Here is a 22,932-nt window from a genome sequence, read left to right as displayed (position 1 = left end):
TAAATGATATCTGCTGGATGTAGAGCCTGACATCTGTACTATAACTGGAAGATGACCACATCTGTAAGATGTATAGCAGATGTTAGAACGATGTATATAAGCCTGCATCTCTACAATGTATTGCATACGTTAGAACGACGTATATAAGCCTACATCTCTGATGTATTGCATACGTTAGAACGACGTATATAAGCCTACATCTCTACGATGTATTGCATACGTTAGAACGACGTATATAAGCCTACATCTCTACGATGTATTGCATACGTTAGAACGACGTATGTAAGCCTACATCTCTACGATGTATTGCATACGTTAGAACGACGTATAAGCTACATCTCTACGATGTATGGCATACGTTAGAACGATGTATATTGCCTGCATCTCTACGACATATGGCATACGTTAGAATGATGTATATATGTATACGTCGCGGAGAGAGCAGCTATATGTCGCTGAAACGTAGCGCAGCGACGTCGCGGAGACGTCGTGCAAGTGAGAAAACTACCAAAATACTACGTATCCCCGATGCGTTTTGATTACATCGCCAATACGTCGCCGCGACGTATGTGTGCTTACTGGGACACACACACACACACACACACACACACACACACACACACACACACACACACAGAGATCACATCACGTGCTGGTTTTGTTTTGGCTTTGTTTGTTGTAGCTAATTAAAAGAAACGTATATTGGTTTTAATTGATCAAAGGATTATTGATTGGCCATTGATGATTTTGAAGTTAATAAATTCTACTATACTTTAATTAGCAGTTGTCTGTGATTATTTGTGTACTTATTGTAATAATTGCTGGTTGAACACAGGTCCGTGCTCGAACTTCATCCTTCTCTTTGTTCCTTTAGAAAATACCAGATAAATTAATCAAATTAATTAAGATCTGTATTTTAAAGGAATACCACCTAATGAGACTATTTCACAGTTCGGTTATTGGCCCCTGAAGTTCCAGGGTGGTGGTCCGTTTTGATTGTTTGTTGATTTGATAAAGTTAATAACCATATTCATAACTTTATTAATATTGATAAAACATCTTTGATAATTTGCCAATAATTGGATCTGTACACCTACCGATACCCAACAAATGTGACCCAAAATTGGGGAGAAATGTCCAACATTGGCAGCCAAGATTACAGCTCTCTAGCGTTAGCATGCAGCTACTTAATATTTAGCAGTAGGCTAACGTTAGATTGTAATGAAACGAAACAGCACTTTCTACAGTCAAAAATCGCAGATAAAGGCTTCTAAACCAAATACTACCCAATCTGACTTGTTTCAGCAGTAATGTGACCCGAAATTGGGGAGAATTTAACAACATTGGCAGCCAAGATGACATATTTTACTGCCGTTAGCATGTAGCTACTAGCTAATGAATGCAAGGAAAGTTACTTTATGAACTTGACTTTAAGATTTGTATGTTTATTATTTATTTACTGTAAACAAAAGAAAAATGTGTGAATCTGTCATTATTGCACAATTCCTCCAAGTACCTAACTAAAAAACTAAAAATCCCTATCCTTACCAGAGTCAATATAGTGTGCAGTAACTTCTAAATAATTTTGATTACTCACTGACGTCCAGTGATCACTGGTTAATTTCTCCGTGGAGTACAGGCTGTGTGTGCATGGGGCTGCTGTCCCACTCGACGGCAATGTATAAGACGGATCAGAACATGCCAACCATAGTACTTCTTTAAGACCCGAGTCTTCTACGATGCTGACAGGTCTGCAGTTAGTTGCCACCCATTTCACAAGAGCTGTAGTAATTTTTTTGGATTTGGTTTCATCAACAGGTCAGCGAGTAGCACTCTCCAAAATTGTGCTTTGCCTGAGCCCACTAGCATCAACCTGAGTCACGTTAACTGTAGCCTACTATGCTTAGCTCATAGGTGGTATCTCAAGCTTGACGTGCTTCGTGATATTTTAATTTGGCTTTACACAATGTGCATGTGGCTTTCGACTTGTCTACTGAGCCGTCCAGGAGTTTTAGAAAATAAAAAGCACCATTCAGAATTGTGTTGCTATGTCTTTCTCCATCATGCCTGCAGCCTGCAGCAGCAGGATGTGTTACGAGGAAGTATTGCAGCTTGATAAGTAAAGGTGCGGCAAAGGGTCAAAATAGTAGCCTGTTAGGCACGACGCGAAGCCGAGTGAAGTGTAAAATAAATTAATAAATGGCGGCATGCGATTAAAAAAAATTAACGCGTTATGCTCGGCCCTTAATCACATCGCGATTAACTCATTAATGCTAACAGCCCTAAATTAAACATTTACTTATTTTCATACGTTTACGTTCTAACACTGGGTTTTTACAGTCAGTTTTCCACCCAAGCACAATTTTTATTTTTTTTTTAATACGAGCAAAATATTTATATATTTAGCAGCCTACATGTATTTTTTTTCATAGAGGCAATCTCCGCTCTCTGCGGTCACATCTCTGCCTCTCTCACCCAAGTGAGGGAGCGGTGTAGCAAATCTCACAGCTGACATTTACATTGATGTAAAAATGCAAATAAATCAGTGACTGCATGGGCAATTAAGTGATCAATCCCGAAGTTGTGGTGTTGAAATAAAATCTCGCCCTTTTTGTCGGAGATCTAACAACACCAAGTAAAAATGCGGTTGATTTTGCGATGAGACTGAATACAACACTGCCGAGGTCTTTCAACACAGCTCTGCTGACTGGAAGTGCACGCAAGCCGAGTTGAGACAGTAAACAAAGTGGGATAAAGAGAGGAGGGCTAAGTAGTTGTAGTAGTGAGTGGTTGTAAAAAATTCTCGCACTATCATAAAAAATGATCGCAAAATGTGACCATTCTGTCGCAGTCTGGAGCCCTGCACTGCATGGTTCGGCTTGACTCCACTCAACTCACTTTTGGTACCAGCCAGGTATAGATTTCATTTTCCACTGCTGAGAGTACCCCCTCAGTGTAGGTGGAATTCTCAACTGATCGCCATAGCGGCGCCTGTGAAACTGCCATGACATCATCTTCTACACAACAATCATTGGATCCTTTCAAAGGCAACAATGTCTGCACTTTGTCAATTGTACAGCATGGTTTACAGCGTCGTTTTGCGGGCTACCATTTAAAAAAAAAAAAAAAAAAACTGGGCCGAGTGAATTGGGGTGAGATAGACCGGGGTCAGCCACATACTTTAGCTGCTGTGTGGCAGTTGAGAAATAACCACATAAACCTCATGTGGTCAAAAAACATGTATCAGGGGCCACAAGAAACTATAAACTATAAAGTGCCTATCATGTATTGATAATTTCCTCCTTCAAAGACCTTAGCTTCTCATCACCCCAGCCTCCTGTCATCTGCCCCTCCTTACATGTATGTTATGGCATAAAAATAATCAAATTGAAGTGGACCCAGCTGGTTTGTTGTGTTCTTCCTCAGGTCCTGGGTGGCGAGCAGAAGTCCGGCCCTCCAGCCATCCTGTCTCAAACTTTGATTGTGATGTGGTGATTGGAGCCGACGGACGCAAAAACACATTAGACGGTGAGAAAGAAGGAAAACCACAAACAGGAGTGGTACTCTTGGGTAAACTATAGTGGTTGATATGGTTCAAAATAAGTCCTCAGAGGGGCGGACTCTAGCTCACCCAGTAAGAGCATGCGCCCCATGTAGGCTGAGTCCTTTGCAATGGCGCGGGTTTGATTCCGACCTGCTGCCCTTTGCTGCATGTCATCCGCCATCTCTCTCCCCCTTTCCTGTCTATCCACTGTCACTATATAAAGGGAAAAGCCCCAAAAAATAAGGGACAATAATAAGGACAAAAAAAGTCCTCAGAAAAGATTTGTTCTTGACCTACATTTGCAGGACTGCAGTCAAAGCACTATTTGTTATTTTTTACTGGAAAAGAGGTGAGGTGTTGCAAAGCGGCTTATAGTAACTGGGTAAAGGATTTCCTGTTGACATAGTTTTAACTGGAACCTTAATAGTTTGTATGGGGTCAACGGTGTGTACGAGTGAGTGTGCTGGTTTATGAACTGCAAAGGAGTTGAGCTCTGTCAGGGAGTAATTTATGTTATGTGTGATTTGTGTTAATCTGTGTAACTGTTTGTGTGTTGTGCTTATGTTTGCTGACACAAAATAACTGATTACAGAAAGCAAACATTCCTTGTAAATGGTTTGCTTCATAAGCATTTGTATCTCCATGACAGCTGGAAAACTCCCTTTTGTGTAGACCTACTGTAGCTAGAAGGGTCAGCTACTCTTTAAATAGTTATTTTTGTTCTTTCTATGAATCCAATTTTGACTGTGAACCTCTACTGTATTTAGATATAAATCAGCCTTTATTGAAATATGTTTTACCAAAGGTTTCCCTCTGCGTAGTTCAATGCTAAGGTTTTTTTTCCCTTCTTGGCAGGTTTTGGTCGCAAAGAGTTTCGAGGGAAGTTGGCCATCGCCATCACAGCTAACTTTGTCAACAGGAACACCACAGCAGAGGCCAAAGTGGAGGAGATCAGTGGCGTGGCCTCCATCTTTAACCAGAAGTTCTTTCTGGAACTTAAGGAAGAGACAGGTCAATTAGGAAAAATTGTGGCACCAGAAACCCATACTACAAAGCCTAATTTTCTCTGTTTGAGTTGTATACCATTCAGGGCTGTATGTCTGCTTTTCACACTCTAATTTATTTTTCTTGAAGCATTTTAAGTACCCTTTGTTAAGTAAAACTGCTCATGTTTTCAGGAATTGACTTGGAGAACATAGTTTACTACAAAGACAACACCCACTACTTTGTCATGACGGCAAAGAAGCAGAGTCTGCTGGACAAAGGGGTCATCGTGAATGTGAGTTTACACATGCATGTGTAAATACAGCAATATTTGACACAAAAAGCTTTATAGAATTTATTTTATATGTGCAGTTGTCTCCCCGACACATGTAGACAGACCCTAATTGTAGCTTAACTTAAATGTCAATGTGTTGGTCTGCCTATTTTCATGGTGTGTACCAGCAGTTATGTCATTTAACCTATAAAGGGCCTGACACCCCAAGGAGAGGGCAAAGAACTAGTGGTGATGAAAATTTTATTGAATTGAAGCCCGACTGTGGCATTGCCTCACGTCTCTTCAAGTCGCCTGTGTCCTGGTCAGTGCGGAATGGGCCAGAATTGGCACTTCTGATTTTTGTCCACGAGTACCGTTACTTCTTACTGAGTACCGCCACCTCCTGCGGTGAGTAGGTACGCACACCTAACCACCTGCATAACTGCGTCTCTCAGCTATAGATAGGAGCTTAAAGGTCCTATGACATGCTGCTTTTTGGATGCTTTTATATAGGCCTTTGGTGGTCCCCTAATACTGTACCTGAAGTCTCTTTCCCGAAATTCAGCCTTGGTGTAGAATTACAGCCACTAGAGCCAGTCCCACAATGAGCTTTACTTAGGATGTGCCATTTCTGTGTCTGTAGCTTTAAATGCTATTGAGGAGGAGAGAGGGGGGGCAAGGTTGAGAGTGGGGGTGTGGCCTTGACCAACTGCCATGCTTCGCTTGTTTTCAAGCAATGATGTCTCTCTCTTTCTCATGGGCGGGCAAAATTCTTCCTTATGACGTCATAAGGAGGAGATTCCAGATCGGCCCATCTGAGCTTTCATTTTCTCAAAGGCAGAGCAGAATACCCAGAGCTTGGTTTACATCTGTTGCCATTTCTAGCCACTGGGGGACCATAGGCAGGCTAGGGGAACTCACATTAATGTTAAAAAACCTCATAAAGTGAAATTTTCATTCCATGGGACCATTAAAAATGTCCTTGTTAACATGGATTATTGTATTGGATAAACATATTATTGAAACCTTGATCGCTTTACTAGACTATGCGGCCGCCCGACGCAGGAGGACACAAGTGCGCAGCCCATGGCCGGAGCATAATCCGGTTTCCCCGGCAGTCACCAAGTCCTGCACACCAGACCAGCAAGCCGCGGCGTTATATGGCGGATGCAGCCGAGGCAATGTTTGCAATTGTGGCAGAAAAACATTATGACAAGAGGATTGTAAAAGAGGTCGAGATTGCGCACAGCAGACTTTTGCTCTGCACACTCAGCTTCTCGTCACCGGGGGCATGTGCCAGCTGCTGACTGCTTGAGTAAGCGCGCCCTCCAAACCACTTTCAATTAATCTTCTACACCCCTGCACCACTTATACAATAAGAAGTTACTCTTTTAATGTCTGTGTCTTAATCGGTTGTATGTTTTTATGCAAAAAGAGCTTTACACACAACCTTATCACAGCTGAACATTTCATTACTGGAGTGTTAGAGCCTACAATTTATGTAGTCTTGATTTGGGTGGTCACATTTTAAAAAGTTGTAAATCTAGTTCTTCAAGTAAATTGTAACACACCACAGTCAACTATAATCAAATAAAACTATAATAATAATAATAATAATAATAATAATAATAATTAAAGCTGCAAGCAGCGATGAACGGGCCCTCGCACTCTGCGCACGTCAGGGATGCCAGCGAGTTTCTGGTCAACGTGGCCGTATATTTCTGTGACTGTCGGACTCTGCACGCAGGAGCTGGACTTAAATCCCTCAATGGAGTGTATAGCGTTGGAAATTGCATATTTCAAATTGTGTGCACCACTTTCTGTCTCTGCTATGTGGCGCTACAGAGAACACACACTATTTATACGTCATGTTGCTGTATATCATGTTTAAACCACATCATGTAAATTTCAGGTAAATTGAATGATTTTAGTCAGGGCTTACTTCCTGTTGCCAGTAGGTGGCGCTATGACTATAACTCATTGACTTGTACATTCTCTCATGTCTGTTCTCTAACTAAGCATACAAAATTGGGGCAGATTGGCCAATGTACACTGGAGTTACAAACAACTACCTGTTTCATGATGTAACCTCGAAGTTTGCTGTGCCGCCACGAAAATGCCCTTTGACAAAAAAATCACAATCTTCAAATTGAAGCATCATCAAGGATAAAAAATAAAAAATAAACTTGATAAAGGATGTCACGCTGAATATAAAGGACTCTAGCTAGCTTTATTATTAGCTATTTTCAAGCTGCTCATCTCATCATTATGCTTATAAATCTACCTCTAATTTCAAAAACTTTTTATCTAGGCAGTTGTGTAGATTATGAAACTGAAGTGTCATTGAATAAATTCACTCTTGTAAACTCTATGTATGTTAAGGAAACGACGATCCAGGAATTTTAGCATCGACAACTTCTCAGTCCCTCCCCAAAACGGTCTCCTAAGCCCCTCCCCCCACAAGGGAGAATGAATGCGTGTGCATGAGCAGTGATTTACACTTAGTTAGACACCCCCCCCCTGGCCCTGATTGGTGCATCTGAACAGGGAGTTGTGGATTTTTGCAAATCGCACTACAGGCTGTAGGTGGTGCCATAGGAGCCGGATTTTTTTTTTTTTAAATTACCTGCTTCATGTAGTTCTACTCGAACATAGGGTCAGTTTCAGCAAATATGACAGAAAGTTTTATGTCTTACCTACTGCACCTTTAAATAGTCAGGTTAAATCATTAGAACAAAACCAAAGGAGAATGACAAACAATAGGGATTTAGTGATTAGTCGGTAAGTCCACACAAATGTACGTCTCTGTCTCGTTGCTGATTGGTTGACTGAATGTGCTGCTGCTCTCCCCCACTAAATGAACACACTCAGTCCAGAGAGCCACATGAGAGCACATTCTTAGAATTATTAGCGACTTTGACTAAAATTGTAATAATTATTTTCACTAGCTGTTGAATAATATTTTTCCTTATAGTTTGTGTTGACTAAAGTAAGACTGAAACAAATACTTGTAGACAGGAATGTGTGTGTTGTGTGTGCCAGGGTGGTGAGAAGCTAGCTTTGGCAGTGAGTGATGGACCTCCATAGGGGATGATAATGAAATTGGGCTCTAATTAGATGCTTGCTCTCTCTCACATTTCTTCTATGTCCCCCTCACACACTCACACTCCCACACAAAAAGACATGAGTCAGAGGGTCGATATCCTCTACAGAGATTAGACAATACAAATGAGGATATTATTATGGCATCAGGATGCAGTGTGTCGGTAACCCTCCCACCCAGAACACACACACACACACACACACACACACACACACACACAAAATATCTCAAACATGCTCGCTCTCTCTCACACACACACACACACACACACACACACACACCTCACTATGCCTTCAGTGGATCTCTATCTCATCTTACATTGCCCATTAGTGAAGAGTCATATCTCACTCTGTCAGCTATATGGCAGCATGCACATATGTGGCCAAAGTCCTCATCACTGATAATAGCTCACTTATTCAACAAACTGACTAACTTGGTTTTAACTTGTCATTATCTTTTAATAAACACACCAGTCTAAATTTCTTTTTTTATTTCTTGAGAAATAACGTCATTTTTATTTCGATAAAAATGTTGGATAATGATGCATCTCTATTTGGTCAGTCAAAACAACATGACATAGTTATTTCCTGAGTGACTCAAAGGGAGATGGTAGTGCTGCTCCATTATGGAAAACCTCTAAATCACTAATTATCTTGGTCAATATTGAAATCACGATTGTTTAACACGATAGTCATTGAGGTTGTCTTCTCTTTCTGTTTCTATTTTTGTGATTAACAATTTTTTATTTAATTTTAACACAAGTACACCAGGTATCATTAAACTACTAGGACCCAACTTATTATGTGTTTATCTATTCAGTTTAGGATTGACCCATCTCCCAGAACAAATAATCTTGGGCTGCAATCCGACATAGGTGATCATGTATCCCTGTCCAAAAGTCCTGGACTTCATCACAGGACCATAGGACATGAAGTAATTGTCCATCCTCTGTCTTACATTTCTGACAATTTGATGTGACTAAACAATCTTGGGGGAGTCCAATAGAAGCTATGCATAATCTTGAACTGAATGAGGTGCACCATCACATCACGTGACATAGTTTTAATTAGGGCTGTCAAAATAACGCGTTAATTTCGATTAATTAATCTGAGAAAAAATAACACGTTAAAAGAAAAAAAATAACGCAGATTACTCCATTCCATATTGACGTTTGACCCGGAGCCGTTCTAGCCACCGTCGACTGTAAAATGAAGGAGGGAGACGAGAATGCGCTGCCTGGATCATTGATTGGAACATTTACTTGTAAAAATCTTCTTCCTGAATAGGGTTGGCTACCGAAATCTGGTGCCACTGATATGTCTGCGCTTCTCTCTGATGCTCTGAAACAGACAATACAGGCAACACAAACACCGCTGCACGTGACGCTAGTTAACACTATACTCGACAGCAGCTAACATTAGCCTACCTAGCTAGTAGCTGGATTAAAAACGGTTAAAATGCTGACAGCTAACGCTAAATGGTGTAAAGTTCGACTGTGTTTTACTGTAGAGGATTCAACACCGGGATGTAACAATCTGGAGCTGCCATTGTCGGAAAAACAACACAGTTTTTGTGGTTGTTTGGAGCCAAAATCGAAATTAGGTGGGGCAACATGTTTAGACGGATCAATCACTACTGTAGAGTTCACACTCTGGCCTTCAATGAGCAATAGCCACTTCTGCCATTTTTCTTCCCTTTTAAGTGGAAACAGCTGCTTGCTTCTGCTGGAAGCAAGGTTGATAAGAAAATGTCAATATTCTCTGCCTTAAACCTTTCTCCCCTCGTCTCAATACAGGACTACATGGAAACGGAACGACTGCTAAGTGCTGACAACGTCAACCAGGAAGCATTGCTCTCATACGCTCGTGAAGCAGCTGACTTCGGCACGAACTACCAGCTGCCGTCCCTGGACTACGCCATCAACCACTACGGGCAGCCTGATGTTACCATGTTTGACTTCACTAGCATGTACGCCTCAGAGAATGCCGCCTTAATCAGGGAGAAACACGGACATCAGTTACTGGTCGCACTGGTCGGAGATAGTCTGCTTGAGGTATGAGGTGGCAGTGACAGCAGAGTTGTTTGATACTCTAGCCCACCCTGACTGAGGCTCAGCTTGTGTGTGTACACACTGACATCATGTTCTCCCTTTACAGCCTTTCTGGCCCATGGGTACAGGTTGTGCTCGGGGTTTTCTGGCAGCCTTTGACAGTGCTTGGATGGTGAGGGGCTGGGCACAGGGCAGGAGTCCTCTGGAGATACTGGCTGAAAGGTATGTGGGTTTATGTTTCACTTCCTATAATTTTAGATAGGCAAGATAGATTTTCTCTGGATTTCATACAGCTGAAAACAAGCATCAGACCAGACAGTCAAGGGCAGTTAGTCAGTCAGTCTGTACAACACTTTGGTCCAAAGCAAGATAACTTGGCCAGGCACTAGTGGGTATGTTGCCCAGAGGATGAGTGAGGTTTTTGGTTACTCAGTGCTCATTTATTATTGTTTCACTTTCAGGTCAAAATTACAACTTGTGTATAATTTTTCAAATATAAGTTTTCAAATACAATTACCAAATGGGAAGTTTACCTTTACCATTTGCTGAACAGAATTATGCTCCACAGTGTATGAACCATATACATGGTTTTTTGCTCATCCATGCCCTCTAATTGTCGACTTTGTACACAAGAAATGAGATACAATGACCAGCTTACTGTGAAATTTTCTGTGGAAGTTCATGCTCCTCAGACGATGAATGCTAATGTCTATGGCCTTTCGTCTCGCTCCACTGTCAGTCCAAACTTTGCACTTGTATACAAGAAATATGAAAATGTTAAAGGCAAACTGGCTTACCATTAACTGACCATAATCATGCTCCCCAAAAGATGGGCCATATCTATTTTTAAAACTTTGAGCTAGCTATTTCTAGCACTGCTCTTCAGCTAAAATTTTCTTGCAGAATATCTCATAATCTAATTGGCAGATTGGTAGAAAATTGACAATGCACATTCATGTCTTCCAATGGATACTTTATCTTTTACCTTGTGACTTTATATTAAATACCTAAATACTAAAACTATCAACTACATAGCTTAAACTTTAGTTTTTACTCTACTAGTAAGGGTTTATGAATACTGAAAGCAAATAAAAATTCCAGCCTTGGAGCCAAGGAGCCATGATTTATTTTATGGGTATTTCATGTCACATGAATACAAATAGTCTTGTTGTCACCCGCGGAAACAAAGTAAAGTAGGAGTAGTCAAATAAACTAGTCTAGACATGTCTGGTGGAAATGCACAAGTGATGTAGATTTCATGTTACAGGTCTTTATATATAGTTTTTAAAAACTGAAATGTGCTTTCAGCATTCCTCAGTGGTTACTATCTTCAGACAGATGTTCGTAGTGTCTTCGAAGCTGCAGTGTCTTGAATCTCCCAGTTATATCTGCCTTGTTGTTCCTCAGAGAGAGTATCTACCGGCTGCTGCCTCAGACCACCACAGAGAACATCAGTAAAAACTTTGAACAGTACGCCATTGACCCTGCCACCCGCTACCCCAACCTCAACTCCAGCTGTGTACGCCCACACCAGGTGAGTCCAACACTTATATAACAAAAATAAACTTTGTTTGTATAGCAGTTTTCCTAATAAAGTTACAAGGTGCTTTCTAAGGAAAAGAAGACAAAAATTTGAATAAAAACTAATTCAGATGCCCTTGCAGTTACAGTACGCATGAATGAAACCCGATATCAAAGGAAAAAAAGTAATTAAGATACATTTTAGATAGGGGGTCTTAAGCTCAGTGACAGTGATATTGGATTAAAGTGTTTCAATCTTATTTGAGTGATAAAGATCAATTTTATCATCATTAACATCTTTTTTAATCTGGGATGTTAAGTTTTTAAAGAAGCAAATATCTCAAATAATCTCAACAAAGGCTAAGAAATGCCACTTTTCTCTTTACCGGCAAGCTCAGATAGGTTTTGAAAACGTTTTTTTTTTTTCTCTCAGGTGCGTCACCTGTTCATTGACGGCCAACAGGACTCGTGTCACCTGGAAAGAGGAGGACCCACACGTAGATCAGTGAACTTGTCCAGACGAGGTGAGATGCAGAATGACTATTTGTCTATTTTCCCCAACCCCCAACACAAAGTGATGATTTTGTCCTGATGGCTGACTGACACATCCAGTGTCATTGTGCATGAAAATATTGAGATTTGAAAATATTGATTAGTAGGTACTAGACCTTTCCTCACCGTTCCTAGATTTATAGCTATAGTGCGTAGTTTCTGCCGCCCCCATGAGGAATTATAAGTAATGACAACAAAACTGTCAGCACATCCACATGATAACAGCCTTACGTGACCGTAATTATCTTCACTCGAGTTTCTGCGCGGGAAAGTCACCGGACACCACAATCTTCTTAACATAGCCATACTGAGAAATAATGAGAGAGTTGTGTGGAGCTGATAGTCATAATTAGCTTTGCAGCAACTTATTTGGCAACGGCTTGAATGTAACGGATGTTCATAAATATCAAAAAGTTCCGCACTAAAGCTTTAACATTGCTCACAAAGTATGTTTGATGTATGCACAGAGTTACGATGTTTGGGGAAAAATAACAATGATGCAGTTCTCTATCTCATATGCTGCATAGTCACTATAATATTTAGTAAATGAGCCATCAGGCAGTTAGGCCGGTTAGGCTGGTTACACACTGGCTGCGTCCCGTGAGCGTGGCGTTTCTGTTGCGTGTCAGCTGCGTGGCGGCTGCGTGGATTTTTCTATGTCTTTACACACCAGAAACGTGTCTGACGCGGCGCTGCTACTAGCCTTGTCTGTACACATGTATGTTTCCCATTGATAAAATTAAATACCATGTTAAACATAAATATATACTGATTTGATTACAGCAAAAACACCATCGGCAGTATTGACGGCAAAATAGGCTACAGAATATTTCGTTCTGTATTGACAGGTGCAATATTAGAAAATAGAGAATTTTTTTTAAATTACATTTATATCTGCATTTATATGTATTCAAAACCTATATACATTCAAAAACCATATACAGCTGACACACTCGCGCGTCCAGTGTGTAACCAGCCTTGGTTGCGTCACACTGGATGCGTCGTGCGAGCGTGTCAGCTGCGTGGCGTGTCCGTTTATATTTCGGCTCCTATGTTAACAGGTTAGCGCTTACACACTGCCTGCGTGACACGCACATCTCAGGTGTGCCATGTCGAAAACGCGTGTATGCTAGAAATACAACCAACGCCTATTTTTCACGCGACACGCAAGCGTGTTGGAAGCATTTCCAGGCAAAATAGAATAGGAAAAGATGTTTATATGTGATTTTGACACTAATACATATTAATAAATGACATGTTGATGTTTGAATGTCTCTAGGTTTTGATTAAATGCAGATATAAATGTAATTTAAAAAAAAAAAATCGATTTTCTACTATTGCACCTGTCAATACAGAACGAAATATTCTGTAGCCTATTTTGCTGTCAATACTGCCGACGTTGTCTTTGCTGTAATCAAATCAGTATGTTTAACATGGTATTTCATTTTATCAATGGGAAACATACATGTGTACAGACAAGGCTAGCAGCAGCAGCGCCGCGTCAGACACGTTTCTGGTGTGTAAAGACAAAAAAATCCATGCAGCCACCACGCAGCTGACAAGCAACAGAAACGCCACGCTCACGCGACGCAGCCAGTGTGTAACCGGCCTTAATCAGGAAATCTTGGAACCCATCGGCTAACGGTCTGACGACAATTTAGCCTCTGATGGCAACGGCCAATATTTTGGGGGTTCTGGCTAATCTCTATGAACAGATACCTGCATATGAATGCAGATAAATTAAAAAAGCTAATAAAAAGGTAAATCTTCGCCAGATGATAGCCGTTTCCGAGATCGCATTTCGGCCAATGCGTTCCACCTCTTTTGCTCACCACACAGACTGTTCACTTGCATGCAACCAAAGCCTGCTCAAACTTGATTGCACAATGTTACTCACACTACAAACCTACTACGAAAACCAGAATGTTTCCGATTGCAAACTTTTGTCCGTTGCCTCCAGATTCTGCATTCATGTGCAGTTATCTGTTTATCTCTATAAACAGATAACTGCAGTTATTTAGCAGTTAGTTAGTCAGTGACTAGTTTTACACACCGACTGCAACTGGAATCTCACCAAAATGCAACCTGACAGTCGACAGACGTTTGATTTTATTTTCACATTGTTTTTATATACTTTATTGTTAAGTTATGTTTAAAGAACCTAATTTAAAATGTGTCAGAATCAAGAATCAGAATGCATTTTGGGTTGACTAATGATTTAATATAAATTGATTATAGGGATGATATGGTTTGTGTTCATGCTGCTATAATAACAGACTATACAGTAGAAGCATCAAATTTCTTTAGACAGTGAGGATTGCTACCAACTACTCAGATGGGACTGTATTCTACTTTCAAAGCTCCCTGATATGTTGCAATGGTAATCTGATCATCCTATGAGCAACCACTAAGATAACAGCCCCATTAACACTGCATGAAAGCTTTTGTTGATACCTTTATAAGTGAAATTAAGATGCTTTAGCTACTGTAAATAAAAAAAATCAACACTGAGTCAGCCAGTCAATGAATAAAGAATCAAGTTTACTCGAGAAAAAAGGTTAACATCTTAGGTAATGCCTATCCAGCCCCCACTGAGGGGAAACTTTAGCCCTAATTCAGTCACAGGCTGACACACTTTGTCACAGACAATACAGTTGGATACCATTACACCCATACACATGAGGAACATGATGCCTCTCACAGACATGCTCTACTCTGCATCAGCAAGGTTAGACCATTGACAGTAACAGTCTATGGGTTAGACTGACAAACAGTATAGGGCTGATACAGTTGTCTTTCATATGATGGGAGGTTTCTCCCTGAGAGGAACAAGTCATTGTTTAGTCATAAATTAAAGCAGCATTAATAGATTTTTTTAGGCCACTTGGGGGCAGCAGAACAAGCTATAAACCCAACCTTCATTGCAACAAAAATACAATAGACATCGTTATTATTATCGACAACTTTTATTGCAATTTTTTACAAAAGCTGCCGCAAAATCAGGCATTTTGGGCTACACAAAATTTCAAAAAAAGGCTGCGATATCCTGGAGGGACTGACTGAAGAAAGCAACAAGTGTATCAAGTGAAGCACCGGAGGTGTCTTACGCTGTATCATTACTTGTGACTAAAACAAAAAAGCCGCATTCTATCGCTGAAGACCTCATTCTCCCGCGATAGTTTTGGCTGAAACTATGCTTGACAAAAAAGCAGCCGACATACTCAAGACATTTCCATTATCAAACAACACAGTGTCCCGTCGGATTGATGATATGCCCAATAATATTGTTGGACAAGTGGTGGATAAAATGAAACAAGCAGGTCAGTTTGCTTTACAGTTGGATGAAATGACAGATGCAAGTGCAGAGGCTCAGCTCCTTGCATTTTTACGTTGTAAAGACGTGTCTGACATTAACGAGCATATTTTGTTTTGTATGAAGCTCACAGGAAAAACTATTTGCGAAGACATTTTCAGATTATTGACAGCTTTTTTAAAGACAGCAATCTGGAGTCATATGTACCGATGGCACGGCAGCAATGGGGAGTCCGTGGACTACTTGGGCGTGTGAAGAAGGTAAACCCTGAGGCGCTCGCCAGCAAGAGAATGAGCCCTGAGTTAAGTGATCTTTTGGATGACGCAGTCAAGGTGATTAATTTTATTCAGTCCAGGCCAATGAATCACAGGCTGTTTGAAAATCTTTGTCATGGCAGCGGGTCAGAGCATGAGCAGCTACTGCTTCATATTGATGTTCGCTGGCTTTCTCGTGGAAAAACACTACTGAGACGGTTTGAACTTCGCAATGAAGGGTTTGTTTTCCTGAAAGAGCACTCGCATCTCCTTGTGTGTTTGAGGACGCAGAGTGGGTTGCGCGTCTGGCATATCTTGCTGATGTGTTCACCAAACTGAATGACCTCAACCTGTCACTTCAAGGCAAGAACTCGTATATCCTTAACATGTATGACAAAGTGAACGGATTCATAAGGAAGGTCAAATTATGGGAAAGGAAATGTTAGGATCGAAATGTGAGCTGTTTCCCACTGCTTTATGTTAAAGCACATCTGTCCAAACTTAACATCGATTTCAACCAGTACTTCCAGGATATTGAATCAAAGTCAGCTAAACTTGACTGGGTGAGGAATCCATTTATTGTGAATGAAAGCAGTAGCAGTAGCAGCAGCCTTCCTGTAAGACTGCAGGAAAATGTGATGGATTTGTCTGCTGACCGTGGGCTTAAGATGGCACATGCTGAAAAGTAATTGACAGAGTTTTGGTGTGATGTTGAAAAGGAACATCCTGAACTGGGAAAACGTGCAAAAAGTCACTGGTGTTCAAATGCAGAGTTTTCTTGTATCATAGAATCAATGCTGTATGTCAAAGAGCAAACTTACTGTACACCAGCTTGACAGGACCTTGCTGAAATTATTGTTGACTCCATTGTCTCATGTAGAGTCTGAGGTGCATCCTGGCCGGCTGTTGACCTGGTGTCAGAAGCAGACTCAGGGCTACAGAGGGGTCGACGTCATCAACCTTACTTCTTCCTGGAGGAGCGGCCTGGCCTTCTGCGCGCTCATACACCGCCAGAGGCCTGAGCTCATGTAAGAACACGCACAAAAGCACACACAATCTAGTCAGGAAACACATAGAAATGTTTTTTCGTTCGACTTGTGAAGAGTCTGAGCTGTCCAAACTGGCTGTCTTTGAACTGAGCAGCTTAATAATATCAATGAGCAGGACAACATTTATCTTTCTATTTTAAAGTAGTGTGTAGACAGTCAGTTCTCAGTCAGTTAGTTAAGCTTTATTTATTCAGGAAATATTGAGATCAAGATATTTATCCAAGTGATTGAGGTGAATTTAACCGCTGATTAATCTCATTCAATAACAGGCTATCATACAGTCAACACTCTGACCTTTTTTGTTCAGTCCGCTCACACACAACTGAGAAAGCAAATAAAAGTGTCAGTGATCGGTTGGAATGACATCATTTATTTGAGGGCTCATTGTGTAGACTCAAACACATTGTGTAGACTCAAACACACATCTTAATCCTTGTCATAGCAGGTAGCTGTGATTCCACACACACTGTACTTGTACAGGGATGATGTTTGCATGGTTGGTGTTAATCAACCAGTCTGACACACTCTGTTCCCCAGAGAAAGAATCCTAGTCATTTGGTGATCCCTCAGCTTTACTACTAGACTACTACATAAAGTACATACATGCTTACGTGCTAACGTGCTTAATATTAGCATTTTACCATGCTAAATGTATGCAAACTAACATGCTAAACAATCTTCGATAAGTGTTGCTATGTTAAAATGGTAAATATGCTAACATTAACAGCTTATATGCTAAATTTTAGCTTGTTTTTTTTTAGATCCATTTTTTATTTTTTTTTTTAATATTTAGAACACACAGAACATACAAATACAATTGAACAAGAACAAAAACTCTCTCCCACCCCCCACCCTCTGCGGTCTCGAGGAAAACAAAAACAAACAAATAAACAAAAACAGAAGTCACACCTTGCCTAGTCACTCTCCTCTAATTCTTGTGATGCTGAGGTCATTAGGACTGATACTTGTACTGCTGGGTTTTTCCATAGGTCTATAGTCGATGATTTGGCTTTGTTAATCCTTGCTGTAGAGAGCTCAAGCATAACTATGTCTAGAAAATATGCCAACCACTGCTTTATACAAAGCAAGTGGGTGGGGGGGGGCGGGAGCCAGCGCTGAGCTATCATTTTCTTGGTTGCGGTTGAGCCAGCTAACCAAACTTTCCTCTGTCTCCCAAGCAGGTGTAATTGAGAGTCGTCATTAAGTAACAAAACAATCGGGTCAGTAGGAAGTCGACATCCTATCACATCAGATATTATTGATGTTGTTTTATTCCAGAACTCATGCACCTGTTCACACTCCCAGACCACATGCAGGAAAGTTCCAATTTGTTCAGGTTGGCAGAATGTGCAATAGGGAGTGGGAATGACTTTAGAGACGTATCTCTTCTGAGGAGTCCAATATGTCCTATGACATATGTTGAAGTGGATCTGCTGATGATTTGGGTTCTTGGAGCAATGGGAAATGTCCCAAACTGTCTCCCAATTAATTGCATTCCCCTCAGGGCTCAGCTCTCGCTCACATTTCCTTGCTATTGGGAGTTCTCCTATGGATACTTGCAACATAGAGCATAGATGTTGGACGCTAATCCTCTCACAGGAAAATCAACAAACCATTTAATGACCTGGTGCACCTCAAGACTGTTTCCCCATGGTACTCCATAACATTTTAGGGCTGATCATAAGCGCAGGTACGCTACGCAAGGATGTCCTGGGGACCTCAAAACTAGCTCTTAGGTCTTCAAAACTCAACATACCTTTCTCATTGAATAACTGGTTTACAGTATAAATGCCTCTGTCACTCCACTGCTTACAAGCAAAGGGTTTGTTACCAGACATTAAGTGTGTATTGTGCCAAATTGGGGTGTTCAAATGCCACTTGTTGATGTAGCATAGTTGCTCCTCCACCTGTTTAAAGTTAGTCAATGTGTTGGTGATAATAGGGCCATAGGCTAGCATACACTTTTTTGGACACACACCTGCAAAGGCAAGGTCTTGCAGTCTTAGACTTCCAGTGAGGTTTTGCTCTATTTCTCTCCATGGGGCTGTAGATGAGGGTCCATCCAACCTCTGAGGGCCCATAGCTGAAAGGCTCTGTAGTACACTTTAAGGTTAGGAAGGGCCAAGCCTCCCGTGTTTGAGGTACGTTGCAGGGTAGAGTATTTTAGCCTAGGTTGTTTATTATTCCAAATATATTGCCGAATTAAGGTATCAAGTTTCTTCCAGAAATTTATTGGTGGGGATCATAGTACTTAAGAAATTCACATGAGGAACTATGTTCATTTTAACAACAGCAATGGAGCGTAGTGATGCCGGCAGCGCAGACCAATTCGCCCGATCCCTTTGAACACTACTTAATATAGTTTCATAGTTGTCCTGGACAACTCGCTGTAGGGATGCGTGTATGGTGATGCCCATATATGTAATTTTGCTTTGGGTTGGTATTATAACACTAATGGTTGATGCCACATGCCTGTTGTTCAGTAAAAGATTAGATTTATTCCAATTAATTTTATAGCCAGAGATTGAGCCAAATTCGTTGAAAATCTTAAGAATTTTTGGAATAGAGTCCTCAAGATCAGCAATGTACAACAAAATATCGTCTGCAAATAATGATATTGAGCTGCTACTGGATTTAATCTGGATATTACAGATTTTATTTTGCCTTATGGCTTGGGCTAACGGTTCAAGAGAGATTGCAAATAGCATGGGGCATAACGGACATCTCTGTTGCAAGCCCCGCTTAATGGGAAAGGGCTGAGAGTGCAATCTATTGGTTGAGACTATGGCCGTGGGATTCACATTTAAAGTATGCACCATGTCAATAAATTTGGCCCCCAAACCAAGCCTCTCTATTACTTTCTACAAGTAGTTCCACTCTAGGCGGCCGAAAGCCTTTTCCGCGTCCACTGATAAAACTGCTGCCATTGTTGGAAGGTTTTTGGCTTCTTCTGTTACATGAAATAGTCTACGTATATTGTCTGCAGCATGACGCTTGGGTATAAAATCTGATTGGTCGGGGTGGACTAACTTCTCGATAAAGCGCTCTAAGCGGAGAGCTAGGACTTTGGAATAAAGCTTAATATCAGTCCAGATGAGGCTGATGGGCCTGTAATTTGAGCAGGATCTTTACCCTTTTTTGGTATTACAGAAATCAGCGCAGTGTTGGTTTGTTGGTGGAAAGTACCCTTCTCTATGGCTGAAGTAAAATGGTAGGTCCTAATATGTCAAAATACTGTTGAAGAAGTTCTGATGGAATTCCATCCAACCCTGGTGTTTTCCCTTTTTAACTGTTTTCAATGCTGATTTAAGTTCCTCTAAGGTTATCGGTTTACCCAGTTCTTCTGCCTCTTCTGGGTCGAGAAGAGGCAAGTTTAGTTCTTTTAGAACTTCTGGCACTGTGTCAGATCTGGGTTGCAGGAGGACTCATACACCTTTAGTAAAAGGATTGAAAAGTGGCGCTAATATCCTTAGGATTTGTTGAGATACCTCGGTCTGTGCGGATGCTGTTGATAGTAGCTCTGGATTCGCTTTGTTTTAATTTCAGAGCAAGCAATTTGCTTGGTTTACAGCCGTTAAAATAGTAATTTTGCCTCACTCTGTGCATCATGAACTCAGCTCTCCTTCTTAGCAGGTCATTCACCTCTGTTCGAGTTTGTGTAGATTTAGAAAAACAAGTCTTAAGACATTGCTCTAACGATTTACAGCGTTCTTCCAACTCCGCTATCCTTGCCTCTCTTTTCCTCTTCAAATTGACCGCGAAGGAGGATGTAAAATCTCTAATAAATCCTTTAGTTGCTTGCCATGTATATGCAGGATCAGAAACTGAGTCGGTATTAATTGATATAAATTCAGCCAGTTTGGTTCTAGATTCTGTATCAAAAGCTGTGTTCTGGAGAAGGGAATTATTAAATTGCCTCTCTTAGATCTTTCTCCAAACATATCACAAAGGAATGTGGTTATCAGCGCATTGTGATCAGATAGAATTGCTGGTTCTATTGCTATTGTGTGGAACATTGTCTTAAGCTCACTGGAGCACAACATCTAATCAATGCGGGAGTGGGTGAGGTGGCGTGTGGAAAAGAAGGTGTAATCCTTGCTACTAGGATTGTGCATCCTCCATATATCTGTAAGATAGTGGGATTCCACAACTGCTTTAAACATGTCCGATATGCGTTTTTGGGCTTTCATGAGGTGAAGCTAAATTTTAGCTTGTTAACATATTAGCATTCACCTCAAAGGATAGTTGAGGCTGACAAAGCTTAGGCTACATCCACACTACTAAGTTTTATTTTAAACCAGCTTTTTAAAAAAACTTTTAGCATTGTTTCAGAACTAATCTCCGCTTATACTAACACGTCTGTAAACACAAAACGCACACCATTCACGTACACTGGGCATGCGGTTGGGCATGGGTTTTGCCGAGGTTTGCATCCCTGCCAAGAACTGCATCCACTCGGGCAACAACAATAATTTCTGCTGAATAATGCATGTCCCTTAACACTCATCGCTGCCAAAAATTGCATCCACCTCACAGGCAGCAAGGAAATGCTGCTACTGGCAGGCTACGGAGTCTAATAAAACATTGATGACTCTAATAAATCTAAAGTTACAGACTTCAGATCAGGTGTCATCAAAGAAGAAGTTTACATAGTTTTTAAAAAGTACTTTGCCATAAAAATTATTATTTTTCTGTGTGGATGCAATTCTCGGCAGGAATGCAGAACTTGGCACGACATCTGTAATTCTGCTGTACACAGGAATCATTGCAAATCGCTCAAATAATAGCTTGTCTTCTGCACATGTTGGCAGTAGTAGCATTATAAAATGCAGAATTTGACTGCACAACAGCTGCTAACATGGACAACAAGGTTAGAAACGGCTGTAAATAGTTATCCATGTTACATTTTACCACCAGTAGTCAAGGCTGATGTGGTTTGTTTTCTTCCCGGAAAGGGTCATGTTATAGGTGCGTGACATTTCGGGACTGATAAGATCCAATCAGGGAGCGAACATGGGTGTCTGTGTCATTGTTGACAAAGGTCTCTGTTTCTGTCCGTCCAGACTACAACTCAAACCTAGAGATTTCAAACTGAAACGGGGTCAGCAGCATTTAAAACGGAAACGTATAGTGTTGATGTAGCCTTGAGTGCCATTTATGCTTCTGTGTTAAATCTACGGCGTGGCTACGTGGAGATACCGACCCTACGCCATAGCCTGACGGGCACCTCTCGAAAAATTTAACTACATGTCGCGGCTAGCACGTTGCTCGGTCGTGGTTTGGTAGCATTGCTTTTCCCCCTACTCGTTTCCTGGTTCTCGTTCTCCATAAACATGAAATCAAGGAGAGGGTTAACTTTTCCTGTTACAGATTTCACACCGTGGACAGAAAGCACATGGGAGACACTTTGTTTCTCTCACTGTGACTTTAGAGTCAGTGATTGCTACGTAGCTAATTGCTGTCACTCTTTCACTCGCTCTACCACACACTCGCCACGCACACACACGCCGGCCCTGCTAGAGATCGACGAACACACCAACGCACAAGTATAAACTTCAGACCACTTACGTAGGCTACGGCGATAGCTCTGTTTGGAGCCTCCGCAGAACTATAAATCACGCTTTGGAGTAAAGCAAGTTAATAATGTTGAGTTGAGCTTACAAGCTGAGTCTTAAGATGTTCTAAAATGGCATTTTTTATTGAACTGAAAAAACGGGTGCACGATGGCGCTACCCATGTACCGGTAACTGACTGGTTAGTAGTGAATCCAGGTCCACTGAAGGGGGTCACTTCTTAATTCTCCTTTATTGCCACACAATCAACACACGCTCATTTTTCCAACAGTATGTGGATGCCTACATGGATGTGGTACTGAAATGATATTTGATATAAGTACAAAGTAAATATATACGCCCTATAACTAAGTTACAAATAAACCATTAACATTAAATCCCAAATTAAATACACAGCATTCAGTTTATCTGTATATCTAAATCCTTGCCAGTTATGGGCATATGGGCTAACAGTTAACATAGAAACGATCAGACATACATTTAAATGCCCTCTGTATACAGACAATATTACCATGGCTATGCTGCCGCCTGCTGGTAGGGGCAGTAAATTACAACTTGACCCACTTTCACTTAACTATGGTGCTGTAAAGTATACTCAATCAGATTTCCGTGATCTGGGTAACGACAGTACAGTGGAACGTTTGCCTTTAACAGAGCGACAGTAATAACCTAATATACCATTGTTACTAAGATTAAACTACATTCTCAGTTATAT

At 41.0% G+C, this 22,932-nt stretch overlaps 1 protein-coding gene across 4 annotated transcripts in view; it reads left to right on the top strand.

The window, feature by feature from the left end:
• Positions 1–22,932, top strand: part of mical2b (microtubule associated monooxygenase, calponin and LIM domain containing 2b) — a 117,556-nt gene that overhangs the window by 37,926 nt on the left and 56,698 nt on the right. For 3 of the 4 annotated variants that reach the window (XM_036002758.1, XM_031297876.2, XM_036002760.1), the window contains exons 5-12: positions 3,427–3,528; positions 4,400–4,555; positions 4,723–4,823; positions 9,701–9,958; positions 10,062–10,177; positions 11,363–11,489; positions 11,910–12,000; positions 16,476–16,623. In XM_036002758.1, the coding sequence (XP_035858651.1) occupies positions 3,427–3,528; positions 4,400–4,555; positions 4,723–4,823; positions 9,701–9,958; positions 10,062–10,177; positions 11,363–11,489; positions 11,910–12,000; positions 16,476–16,623 (1,099 nt within the window). Of the gene's footprint in view, positions 1–3,426; positions 3,529–4,399; positions 4,556–4,722; positions 4,824–5,015; positions 5,266–9,700; positions 9,959–10,061; positions 10,178–11,362; positions 11,490–11,909; positions 12,001–16,475; positions 16,624–22,932 lie in introns of those variants that run through there. The other variant, XM_036002761.1, reaches the window with a different exon arrangement.

This window comes from Sander lucioperca, chromosome 7 (assembly GCF_008315115.2).
Source record: "Sander lucioperca isolate FBNREF2018 chromosome 7, SLUC_FBN_1.2, whole genome shotgun sequence".
In the NCBI taxonomy this organism is placed as follows: Eukaryota; Metazoa; Chordata; class Actinopteri; order Perciformes; family Percidae; genus Sander; species Sander lucioperca.
This window is presented reverse-complemented; position numbering and strand designations above follow the sequence as displayed.